The sequence below is a fragment of the Scomber japonicus genome, chromosome 21 (assembly GCF_027409825.1).
Source record: "Scomber japonicus isolate fScoJap1 chromosome 21, fScoJap1.pri, whole genome shotgun sequence".
Lineage (NCBI taxonomy): Eukaryota > Metazoa > Chordata > Actinopteri > Scombriformes > Scombridae > Scomber > Scomber japonicus.
In genome coordinates this window covers 15,470,731-15,484,563 of record NC_070598.1, presented here as the reverse complement: position 1 = coordinate 15,484,563, position 13,833 = coordinate 15,470,731, and the positions used below count along the sequence as shown (strand labels likewise).

The following is a 13,833-nucleotide window of genomic DNA, read 5'->3' as shown; positions in this document are numbered from 1 at the left end:
CTAATTATAGCCTTGCAATGTTGCCAACAGCCACATCAAGCACAATGCTGTTCTTAAGAAAACTCTCCAATGTTTGAAAAATGAAAGTCTTTCATTATCTCAACTATAAATAATATGAAACAGCCCAATATTCCACTTAATGCTTGATACTTTGCTGTGCTGTGAAGATGACCACATGCACAGCCTTAGTGGTTCTATCTAAATGCTGCTTCACTTTATGCCATGATAATAGACTACTAAAGGGAAAATATATTCTTCAAGTGATTGCTTTTAGCCTCTCACACACAAGAGATACAAACTGCCATTGTTGTTCTATCAAAGTATATTCGAGCACCTATTTTCTCACTGATTATTGGTCTTTGCAGATAATCATTCATTACAAAAACATTATGTAAAGAAGAATACAGTGAACCGAGCATTGTTGAATCAAAACCCAAGGTTTCCAAGACAGCATGTAATAAGTCATGTCACAGATGGAGATGATCCATTGCTACCACCAAAACAGCAACTGGTGCCAGCTGATAAGACAGATTGGGGAGGGGATCAAAGGGGATCCATTTCCGTTAGAGGAAATGAGGTGCACTCATTGTATATTAATGTAAGATCTTTAAGAGGTTTAGCATTCAGTTTGATGTGTGTATTTATAGATACATCCCCCTGTTTTGATCCCAACTCATATTGACCCAGCACATAAACTGCAAAATAAGGTGATTAGGCATCCATATTCATGAGCACATGTATGTGCTCACACCAATTCACTCACAGTGACTGCTGCTGACTAATTGCCATTGGCCATTGTAAATGAATTATTACATCCAGCATTAAAGTCCAAAATGTTTGGATTTAACTAATCAGACCACAGAGGAACACATTGCTGGCAGTCATGGATATGACTTTTTATGGCTTTTTTAATCTACATTGATATAGTCTCTTCTGACTCCCAGCTCTGTATCTTGATCCGCTTCAGTGACTTCACAGGACTTTAACGTTAGCCACTTTAATGTCACTTCACTTCATTCCAGATAAGAGTTGAACAAAAATTAAAAATTGCTGAGTGTGAAAAACGAAGATGATGAATTCAAACAGATAGAAAGGACACTTCCCAATGAGTCATGGAAATCTCATGGGGTACAATTTCAGTGGCTGCTATAAAATTTGAATAATAATGTCATGAACGTGACTATTATACTTGTGTGACAACACATGACATTATTGACCACTTGATGGGTAATGCTGGTTTATTTCAACTTGATACTGACATTTATTGGGGCAAAGTCATCCTCCAGCTTTACTGAAAGTAAACACTGAAACTAGACACCTGGAACGGCCATTAAGACTAACTGCATAGAGATCCACAACTGGGCTGGTTTGAGGCTGACTAAAATGCCATGATGGACTATCTCGTAGACTGAAATGAGGGCGATCGCAAGTCATTTCACTTTGATACTTATTTGAACCAGAGTGCACAGACAGGAGCTAAAACAAATAGAAGATGAAAAACAAAGAATGCAGGCACATGCAGAAAAACAACTGGTGTTATTCCTGTAATCACTGTTATCCTGCTGAGTAGAGAGGGAAACTTTTGCTACGGCGTGATTTGATGCGTGTGATGTGTGATGTGTGACTCTCTCACATCAAGAAACAACTGGAAGCGATGACAGCCAAACTTTCAGCTCATAAAATGCTTTGTGACGGATTACAGTATGTGCATCTTTATGGTCCAGCAGTAATTGATGGAAACTGCACAGCATTTATCTTATTTTATTGTTGCAAATCAGATGCAGGAACAAACCGTTTTATCTTGCTTTATCTTGAACTGAAACCTAGCCACAGCCTCACACACGTAAAAAAGCTAATGTGCATAGTTGATCCCTATGCAGTTAACCATAATGGCCGCTCTGGGAAGCTACTTTCAGTGTTTTTTTGGTCAGACAAGTGTATGAAATGATTCCAATAAAAAAATCATGTTTCTTTTTAAAACTGTCTTGTGTAGCCTGCCACAGTGTACAGCATTGTGAGCGAGTTTCACTAAATATCTATAACATAGCTGGCGAATGCAAAATTAGCAGGCCCATAGAACCACAATGGCCTCTTTACCAGGGAATTCATCAGGTTGAAATAAACCAGATTTGTCCTTTTTAATAATGTTTTTTTAAGCAGTCCACATGACTATTGATGATGAGAGGCTGATGCATCTGTCAATCATTTTCTGAACAGAACTTTCTTCTTTCCAAATGCTTCTTGTGGACCTTACAATTAATGTCAAAGCTTTGAGAGAGTAGACAGTGTGATGAGCATGGAGAAGAGGAGCCAAACATTCATGAGTGTGAAAATGCCTGGCTGCTACAAACATCATGTCAAAACACATATAGATTGACATGTAATGACATCATAACATGTGTGCCAGCTCAGATGAATGCACATACACACAAACATAGTGACTTAGTTCCTTGTGGTGTTCGTATGAGGTTTAATAGCAGAGCCAGGGAGGCAGACTTCACTCCATCAGTGTTGGTCCCTGGTGAGCAGGGGGGAAAGAAGGTGCCAAATGTTCACAGTCTGAGTAATGGGCTCTTAAAACTCTATTCTTTGTGTGTGTGTGTGGGTGTGGGTGTGTGTGTGTGTGTGTGTGTGTGTGTGACCATCAGACTCTCCGTAAAATTTAATTCAGTGCAGGGGAATATTTTGCACACCAATGATAATTAAGTGAAGTTAGAAGGGGAACTACTGATGATGATGTGATGTTAAAATGTTTGGGATTTTTACATACTGTAGAACCCATCGTCTTTCTTTTGATTGCACTATAGTAATTAATGAGGAGGTTATTATTAGCAGGAAATGTTCTGGAAGTGTTTCTCATTTTTCTCCCCAATAATGTGTGTGAAGCAAAAAAAAAAAAAAGATTCTAGTTCCCTTTGTTGCCAGCTCTTTTGGGAGCTTCTTTTAGTGGAGGAGAACAGTTAATGAGAGGAGGAACGCTCTGGCACACAACTATAACAGATCTGATAATAGGCTTGTTCAAATAAAATAACACAAGGAAACGTCGAAGCACCTTGTCTCCACAAAAGGAAATATTTGTTGATGGCATGGGCTTTGATGCACAGCCAATGAAATCAGCCAATGTTTTTTGAAGCATTTAGCCACGCCCCCCCCCCCCCTCAGCAGGTTGTATTGAGGGTATTGAGGGAGGATGTTAGAAAAGCCTTAGATAAAATACACACATAACTTAGAGAGATCACCGGAAACACAATATGATAAACATTACCTGGAAGAGTTATTAAAAGGAACAAGAAAACATAATGCCTGTCTGGAGCTGTAGACCTAGAACAAAAAAAAATCCATGTAGCTTGTGCCTGTAGCAGAACTTTGGGTTTTGGTCTCTACCCCTACTGGGAGACTTGATTAACTATGTAGCTTAAAAATTTAAAATCCTGTCAGCAAGATTCAAGAAGTGGTTAGACAGAAAAGATGAAGAATCTCTCCCATTGAGGCAAATTTTGTGTTCAATAATAACTGTTCTTCAAGGCCTACTATATTTTACCAACAGATAGTTTTAGGCACCGTAACGGAATAATATGAATCATCTATTGGGAGGCATAAAGAAACAAGATTGAAGTTATCTTATGCAAGTTTGTGGGTAAGGGGGGGTTGACTGAGGTTCAGCCGCATTGATTCTACCTTGTCAAAAAGCTTTGTGTGTGTTTTGTAGAGGCTTGAGTTGATCACAGCACTCTGAGGTTAGTTACATTTTAAGGTTATATTAGCTGTCTCCCTGAAAACACCACATAATTACAGCACATGCCAGTGGCTCTAGTAAAAGCCATGCACCATGTTTTCCTGCAATGAGCCCATGACAGGAGTCTCATACACTCAAGTCAATGAAATGCATAATATTTTTACCCTGTCACAAACACTATTCACAGTTCTCATCATCATTTTCTGAACTGTTCAAAGATTTGTGATTTGAATTTAGTATTACCACAGTTTGTCCTGTTTTTCTTGGCAGAGTAAAGACACATACCCAGACCAGACAAACAAAACCACCCACAGGGCTTCTCTGAAACACAAATTTCTCTATGGCCCTTCTGTTTTGTCCCGTACATTTGTCGATAAAAACAAAAGAGCAGACCAGGCCGGACTGATTTCCCCTGCCTCTGTTTGAAAGGAACACACACTCACACACACACACACACACAAATCCACACACTTGCACACACACACACACACAATGGCCCTGACTCTGGGCTAGTCTAACAAAGGGTCCAGCAGCAACCAGCAAACCGCCAGAAGCTTTCACTTGTTGTTTCTCAGTATCTGGAGATCTGTTCTCTGGAAAGGCCTGTCTCTGGCTGTCAAAAACAGACACACAAACATGGATCAGGAATGCGCTCACACACACACATGCGGATAGATATTCACTAACACACAAACAGACAGAAACAACAGATGCGCTTTCAGGAAATGAAAAACATGTGGCCAGGGAGAATAAGTAAGTGAGTGAGTGAGGAGTAGGAAGAAGGGAGAGAAGCTGAGTAAATGGTTGTGTATGTGTGTGTGTGTGTGTGTGTGTGTGTGTATTTTTGAATGTCAGGATGCGTGTATGTATGGGTACAAGCAATGCCAACATCTTGTTTACATGGCCAGTGATGTGTGTTTGTGTGTGTGTGTGCATGTATGTGTGAGACAGAGCAGTCCAGGGGGGTATTTGTTGACCAGCTGTAGGAAAGTGATTGGCTTGTTCGGTCTTGAATGACAACAGCCTTGGTATTCCAAATGCCCAACAAGTAAGACTCGCTGGCTCTCAGCTTCCCTCATTATTTTTGTTTTCCAAGTCAAGTCTTCCTCTCGTTGCTTTTCCTCCACTGATCTCGTGGATCACTAAAATCATGCCTCAGCTCTGTGCTGTTTTTGATTCTCATCCAAGGTTTTCTTTACTAACTTTGCTTATTTAAACTTTTAAAAACACAGCATGCTTGGTTTTAAGTTCTTAAGGTTTATGCATATCCTCACAGGAGTATGAAAATATAGGAGTAAATATTTTTCAGTTTGAATCTACTAAGGATTCCCAAATGCACCAACATTTTTTTTTTTGATGGAATACTGCAATACATTTTTAACTCAGTGGTTTGACGTACATAGCATAAATACATATGCATTTTAAATAGGTCAGGCTTAAACACTCACAAACCCATAAAGGCGTAAACACACACAGACACACACACGCACACACACACACACACACACACACACACACACATACTGTGAGAAAAACTGAAAGTTGCCTCAGGCACTTTTAGGCCTTTGTTGCCGTAAATTACCTCAGTTTTTGATTAAACAAAACGTCAAAGTGTCTAAGCTCTTAAGTTGCCTAACCCTTACACACACACACACACACACACACACACACACACACACACACACACACACATTCCCAATTACTCCTTGGTTTGCTGGTTAATGATTTTATTTTGGAGGAGAGGGAATTAAATGGTTGACTTGGCAGACTTTTCTGAGGGGTTCGGCATCTGCAACTTTTTTCCACACCTTCAGCCTCCTCCTCCTCCTCCTCCTCCTCCTCCCTCTTGTCTCTTTCCTATGCTACCTTCTGCCCTCCGCTCTGCATAGTAATGCCTTTGAATTGAGCTGTTCATTCAGCCAGGCACAGATAAGTGCCAAATAGCAGGATGAACACAATAGAGAAATAAAAGAAGGAAGCTGGAAAATGGTGATGTGGGGGTTGGGAGGTGTGGTAGAGCTTTTGGATAGAGACAAAAAATGTTTTTGTTCTCTTCCTATCTTTCTTCCTCTACCTTCTCTCTCTTATACCTTGACAAGGGCAAGGAGAGGAAAGTGTCGGCTGGACAAAAAGAAGTAAAGTCTTTGGCATGCAGTCAGCCAAATCCTCAGTAGAGGATTACAGTATGCAGACTTTTTAAAATTATTTTATTTTCAATAGAAATAAGCTTAGGGGTGATATCAGGTTTTAACATTGCAAAAAGGTTTAAATGGCAAGGTGGTGAGCAGGCGGTTGTGTGTGCATATACTTGCATGCGTGCATGCAAATGGATACATTTGTGCTTTTTGTGCTTCAAATCCTAAGCCAGGACCACAGGCATTTTGGAACAGAATGGTGAAGGATAAACATGCAATAGAGAGCACAGGATGTGAAGGAGGATTGAGAAGAATTTGAGAAGGAGAGAGAAGAGAAAGAGTTGAGCGAGAAAAGCAGAGAAATGGGCAAACAACTCCAACAGCTAGCTCCATGAGAAACATTTTAACAATTTTCCTTCTTTTAGATCCTAGTTTTTAATGTTTTGATGTGCAAATTGAAGGTATGTTACACTAAAATATAAATGAAATATGAGTTCTCTAAAGCCAAACTCTTTAGATCTTATTTTGTTTTGTTTTTTTTCTTTTTTGGGGCAGAAGTACTGTTTACCTGTAAGTACAAGTATAAACTGGAGATGAATTAGACACATAATATAATTGTCATTTATTTTCTAATTTCAATGTTTAAAGTTTTAGCTATAAGTCTATGTTCCTACATTTGAGTTTCTACTTGTTCTCATAGAGATCAGTGAAATTAGAAAAGCTAACTCACTGTTGGACATATATTTAAACTGCATGCAGAGACATACAATAAAAAAATAATTCATGAGTTTATCTGCCTTTAGGTAAGCAGGAAAAGTCAGAACTCCCACAAACCCAAGTTGTCCCACCAGGAAAAAACCTAACTAACTATTGATATAATGTTTATGGCTGGTGAGTAATCAGTACTGTGTCAACTCTCTCCCACAGCATACTGTCACTGCCCTTGAGCAGCTCACTTAACCCAGATCTTCAAGATCTGTGCACCTGCAGAGAGTAGGAACTGCAGTTAAAGTATACTGAACGGCTCCCCAATGAGTCATGTGGAGGTGTGAATTTGAAGCAGAGCGCTAATAAAAAAAAAAGTGTGTTTTTGCGCTCAGTTAACCTTTCCTGTATAAATAAAGATAAAAAATGAAAACTAGGAGAATATGTGAAGATACAGTGGAAGTACTGTTCACCTTGTGTCCACTCCCTCGCTACAGTGGATGTTCAGTAGTTCTGAGCTTAGAGTGAACTCTTGACCGTCTTCTCCTTTGCAGATAGTGTATCTTCAGGGGTACACACTTGGGTCACTGAGGAGTCCGCTCAAAGCAGACTGTCTGAGTAAAGCTTATTTCCCCACTCTCATCCACTGCCCTGCCCATTTCATGTCTTATCTAGAATAGCACATGGCTGTGTAGTGTCTTGCTCTCATCTAGTTACCTGCTAGGCCTTTAATGATGTTTTTCCCTTATGGTTCACACCAAATATTCCTTGCATATGTGTGTAGAAGAAAAAGCATGGGGAATAGGGTGATGTTGTGTATGTTTATTTCATAGAGGAGAAGAAAGCACAGAAGTGAAAATAGTTTAGGGACTGTGGTGAGGTAGATTAGTAGGTGGTTAGAGTTTCTCTGCATCATTTGCTAGGTCAAGTGAAAGAGAAGATACTGAGAAGGAGGAGCAGGGAGGCAAAGAGGCAAAGAAGAAGAAAAGAAGAGTCAACCATAGATTACATGTTATAGCAACCAGTGCCTTTTTAAGGACTATACTATACTGTGATTCTGTATTGGGACATCTACAGTACAGCTACAACAACAAGATTTACTTATGTAGTTGCAACACAAAAGTCAAGACAAAGTCAGAATCAAATCAAAACCACAAAAAAGAAGAAAATTCATGCTTGCATTTACTAAAAGCTTTTAAAGTGGCTAAATTGCGTTACACTTCTTAGGACTAATGAAGCTTGCATCCCCAAATTTAGCACTTTATTTCTTGCTGCATTTTGATTAGCAGCTGATGTCACACTCTGTTGGAGGCATCAGTGCATGATGAATTGTTTTGAAAGACAACTTTTTTTAAAGGTGCTTGCAAGAAAAACGCATTGATCAAGTCCAGTCCTGTGTTTCATTCTCCTTCTTGTAGGCTTTGTACATATTTGTTTTGTTTGTAGACAATACGTTTTTTTTTTTCAGGACTGGCTGAATGTGTAGAACAGTGAAAATAAGGCAGGGAACTGTGAACCATATCAGTTATAAGCTCCTGTGAATCTTTGACTACATATGAATCAATGTGAATAAGGAGTTTCCTATATGCACAATGAGTTGAATACAATGTGCAATTTCCTGCAGCCAGATTGTCCTATGGCAGGCATATTAGATATGTAGACTCATAATTATTTTGTATGTTTTGTGAATGTATGCACCTTCAGGGCAGGATGTGGTGAGTGGAACAAATACTCTTGCTCCAAGTCCCGAAGCTGCTTGTTTGACTGCAGGCTTGTGGCTTTGATGTATTTAATTTGGTGTGTGTGTGTGTGTGTGTGTGTGTGTGTGTGTGTGTGTGTGTGTGTGTGTGTGTGTGTGTGTGTGTGTGTGTGTGACTGACTATTTGTGTTCACAGGCCTTCTCTGGGAACTCGAACTCGGAGAGCTCGGTTCGCCATGAGCTGCAGCAGGGAATCGTGGCTCGCTTCCTGAAGCTCGTCCCGCTGGATTGGAGCGAAGAGGGACGGATTGGTCTGCGCATAGAAGTCTATGGCTGCTCGTACTGTGAGTGCATATAAAGGAGAAAAACATGCTCTCATTCACATATAATCATTAGTGCACTTAATTAATTTCTATTCTATTCTCCTCCTCTTTACACTGTTTCACATCTGTAACATCTGTAATCTTCACACATTGTTAAAAAATAAAGAGGATAGACTTTTTTCTGTTCTTTTGATTTTTCCAGAGACAATACACATACACTGGGGATTGGTTTATACTGCAAAATGTATTATTATCATTCCTATTTATGGATTCATGGGAATACCCTAATCATACTTTGTCAGCTCCAATCAAGTCACAATACGTATTCCTTCATTATGAGATTATTCTGTATAGGAATCAAACACAAACCCAGTGTGTAACCCTGTTTGGACACACAAAAGCAAAACTTGATGTGCACAAATATGCAGAGCACAGTTGCAGACTATGCAGACACATGCAGATGCATACATTCACACTCTGTTTCTTACTTTCTAACAAATGTATCATCCAGGGAACTGGCTCTCTTGCAGCCTCTTTGCTCTCATCCTATTAAAGGCTGCCAAATTGATTTTGATAACAATTTTCAATTAAGGCTCTGCATAAATTACTGTTATAAGTGACACACGTACATCTTTCATTCCAGAGATGCGATTGTGCTGTGCATGGATATGTCAATGAGTGTGTGTGTGCATGTGTGCATACAAGGGCATGTATTGCATTCCAGTCAGTCCTCATCCCCTTTGATTATATTTCCCTTGTTTCATTTCCTTCCCATGTTAAAAGAAAAACAAGTCAGTAGTGATAAGGATGACGAGATATGGTACACACGCACACACACACACACACACACACACACACACACACACACACACACACACACACTCAACAAAAACTGAGCCATCCAGCCCACTTTAAGTTTATACTCCTCATACACAAATTTTACTTTACCAACAAACAACTTTGTCAGGTGGATGACAACTTCACCACACTCTTACATCAGACACACTGCAAATAAAAATATTATTTAGAGAATATGCATTATTATTGGTTAGACTTTCTTAAAGGAACATTCTATTTTAAGCCACTGCATTTGCTATGACAATTCAGTTATGCTTTGCTTTCCAACAACAAAAATACATAAGGCAGTAAAGATTTTTTTTTCAGACTTAAAACTATGGATGGCACCAATTATATGCAGAAACACAGAAGTGTGTAGCAACACAGAGTCTGCTCAGATCATTTCATAATTTATGAGCAGTATCTACTTATAGTTTTCCAAATATAAAACATACTGTTCGAATAAGACTCAAAAAGATATATTTCTCAACTTTACAGAAAGAAATGCTGAAACGATCAATAGCTAACACAACAGTGGAGCTGGCTGTCAGGCACTGGCGGTTTTGTGAGTTGTAAACAAAAATTGGCAGTAACATACCTGAAACAATCTATAACAGCAAAGTATTTTCTAAAGTGTTGACTGTTTTTGTTTTTTGATATATATAAAAAAATATATATATAAATTGGGCTTGATGCAAGTTGGCTGGACTAGACTGACTGAATATTAGATTTTATGTGAATTTGATTTGGATTTATTTATCCTGCAGCTCCTCCAACGACTTGTCAGTAGTTTTCCAGCAATGTGTCAGGTATTTAAATAGTAATATAAATGTTTCAGCAAAAGTCCTGTTGAAATGCAATATCTACCTGTTACAATCGCCATCTAAATGCATATAAGGTTTGTAAATTAAAGCACAGGTGTAAATAATCAAATTAGCGTCAGTCTCAGGGTCGTGGTATTGTACATGCTGGCTTACTGTCACACTGTCATAGTTTAATGACATGTAAAGGGAAAAGAAGAGGGTCCCACTTGTTTTTACAGTGCTTGCAGAATGCATAATGAACTTTTTCTCATACATAATATAACACTTAATAATAAATACAATAGAGAATCTGACCTCACAAATCAGAAATCCTCCCAACATACACAACAGTAAAGTAAATCTGAATGCTTTAGAGAAAAGAAGGGAAAGATGATTTGCACTCTTCCCTGCTTCAGTAACAACTACTGTTGATGTAACTTTAAGCAGCACCTGCTCCTGTGGCGCTACTTGTGTGAGTCAGCAGGAGAACACTGTGATTGTAGTTAACTCCCACATGTAAATGCATTTCAGCTATGTGAAATAAATCATGATAAAATAGATTATGTGGGCTCTTTCCAAACTTCCTGTTTTAAATTAAAATAGACACATACACATATCCTTGTAGATGCATCTTGTAAATGCCCTGGTATCCTGTCATTCAACAAGACAGACATACTAACAGATAATTTGCTAGATAGTGCCCTGGGTAAACAACAACACTGTTAAAAGGAAATATCAGTTTCAAGTGCGAATAGGTTCTGAGAGTTTGTGATTCTGACAGATATGAATTTTGTCTGCCGCGCCTTAACATCTATCAGAGGAAACATAATAAATACGCAATCAGGTAAATACATGCTTACAACTTAAATATCAGTGATGACACAGGGGGAGAGACACATTTGCGTGCACACTCACCTACACATGTACACACACACACTCTCCCTCATCTGGTGCATCATCTTTCAGAGTTGTCTGTCAGCTGTGTTTTGAAGCCTGCGGTGCTTTCTCATGATTACGCTGTCACCGCTCCTATCTTCAGCGTTCAGTCAAAAAATGAGAACTCATACATTTGTCTGTTCATCTTCCCATCCTTCACTCCTCCCTCAACTCTCCAGCTCTCCCTAGAATCAGCGTCTTCTAAATGTTTTCTTGCTTTCCAATCCAAAGATGAAAGAGAGAGGGGACAGTTTTGGGCAACGGCAAAGAAAATAGGATGAAAGAAGAAAAGCACAAAAGGAGAAGTAGTAGGAGGAGAAGGGGGCAGATAAATATAGATGTTATGTTCCAAGCATAATCACCAAATATGTTGGTTGTAGATGGTAATTTTGGGTTTTTGAAAATGTATGATAATTAAATGCAATAGCATATTATGACTCATCTAGGGTCGTACAATGAAAGGATGTGTGTGTATGTGTATGTGCCAGAGCTAGAGGCTATAAAGGAGTCGTGATCCACCATGCTGTGGAATTTACATGCTCATTTCCATTTTGATGAACATAGGATCAACAGAAAATCAATTATTTCATAGATGAGTCAAGGAATAGTACAGCCAGTATGTGAGAGAAAAGGGAAGTCAGACAGATACAGAGTACAAATTAAATTTTCTATACAAATGCAATCACTCTCATGCAAGTGGAATTTCAAGCATATCATATATTTCACCTGTGGCCTATTTATGCCACTAGTACCTTAAATTTGTTGTCAGGATGATGTATCACCATCATCATTTGTTGAGTTTAAGAAATATACTTATGTAGATTGTGTTTAGGGATTGCATCTATTTCTGGGGCAGGACCGAGGCCCAACACATGAATTGCTAAAACAGTATTGCTGTAGGCTCAGTGATGTGGTATGGAAATTAAAGGGGAGTAAATATTTATTACAATACTTTCCTGCAGCAAACAATTACTTTGATTATGGATAAATCAATTGACAATTTGGTGTGTGGTTTTTATCATTTACCGGTAGTATGTATAATATTGGAAACAATGACTAAATGTACACCAAAACATAAATCATTTACATTTTAAATTAAAATGCAAATTTTCAACTTACTATTATACAGGTATGTAATACTGCAAGTGATCTGCTTTTGTGTTCACAGACATCTAATTTACTGTTTACCTGATGACACATGTTGCCATTGATACAACTAAACATTATTACTACATGCCAGTAAAGTGGACCTTTAATTCACCCTGGCATGATGCTGTTTGAGTCTCTTAGGTGTTACTTTATATAGGACCTACATTGTTTTATAATTAACACAGAAGTGCACAGTCAGCAGTCCACCTTTCCCCTTTCTCTCAACAGGTTGTTACAAGTTATAAAGAGACATTTAAAGGAAGCTTTCATATATGTTGTCTTTGTCTTAGGGACAACCCAGTAAAAGCACTTCATATTTCGTCATTTGAAGTGGGGAGTAAATATTGTGTAATTATCAGTTCAATCACAGCTTCATTGTGATTTCATTGTGAGATACCTCACTTAAAAATTAAGTTTCTTTTTTAGCATCATCATACTGTCAAGTCATAAAATATTCTCTTTGTATTTTAACACCTCACATTTTCATAATTGTGTCAGTCATATAACAGTGACCTCAACCCAACCCTAACCCTATTCAAAGATTTTACTGGTCTGCCAAATTTAACCTCCACTTCTTCTACACATCTCTGGTGCAAAACCACCATCTGGGTTAGGGCATGATCTCTTAGAACCTCAGCCATCATGTGTGGATGCCATCACAGCTGCCCTGGATATAGACCAGGAAATCATCCCCTTGTTACTCTGCATGAGAGTGGGTCAACCTCTCTTCCTCTGTCTTTCACATTCTATCCATCACACAGGAGTCTGCAGGTGATAGAAAAGCCCTCCATCCTCCATAAAGTCTCCTGACATCATACACACAGCTGAGCTGGCAACCCTTTTCTGAGCAGCACACCTAGGTCTGCAATATCTCATAAAACAATTGGGAAACTGTCAACTACCACCATTTGCACCATAAACGTGACAGAAAACCTTGATGAGGGGGGCGGAGAGAGAGAGAGAGAGTAAGAGGGGTAAAGCAAATGAATTAATGGAAGGAAGAGGGGAAACTAAAGTGGGAAGTGAAAAAAATAAGTGCAGCAGGAGGGGGGAGTAACAGATAAAGAGAGAGGAAGAACAGGGTGTAAGAACATGAAACAAATATAAAGCAGTGAAAGATGGAAAGACATGCATTTCTACCCAGTGAAAGGCAGCATGGGATCATTTCAGAGGCACTGAAGTTCGAACAAAGGGAACAGATGTAATTTCTTCCAACCCTCCCACACCTACCCCAACCCAACCCCCATACCATGCACAGTGTATGTGTGTGTTCAGGGAGAAAGCAAGAGACCATGCATGTGAGACTGAGGGACAGTGTAGCCGTGATTGTTTATGTTATATATGATCCAATATTTTCCAAGCTACAGTATGTCATCCTATCATACCCTATACATTCCTCCCCACCATCTCCAAACAATCACATGACACAGACACACACCCATGCACTTTTAACTAACCACTTGAACAGTTTGGATGATGACAGTAAGATGAAGATACAGTTGGGAGTTAA

The 13,833-nt window shown here is 39.0% G+C and overlaps 1 protein-coding gene across 1 annotated transcript in view; it reads left to right on the top strand.

Moving 5' to 3' along the window:
- cntnap2a (contactin associated protein 2a) overlaps window positions 1-13,833 on the top strand; it is a 321,999-nt gene that overhangs the window by 167,120 nt on the left and 141,046 nt on the right. Inside the window, exon 5 of the mRNA XM_053342332.1 lies at window positions 8,472-8,619. Coding sequence (XP_053198307.1) covers window positions 8,472-8,619 — 148 coding nt within the window. The remainder of the gene's footprint in view (window positions 1-8,471; window positions 8,620-13,833) is intronic.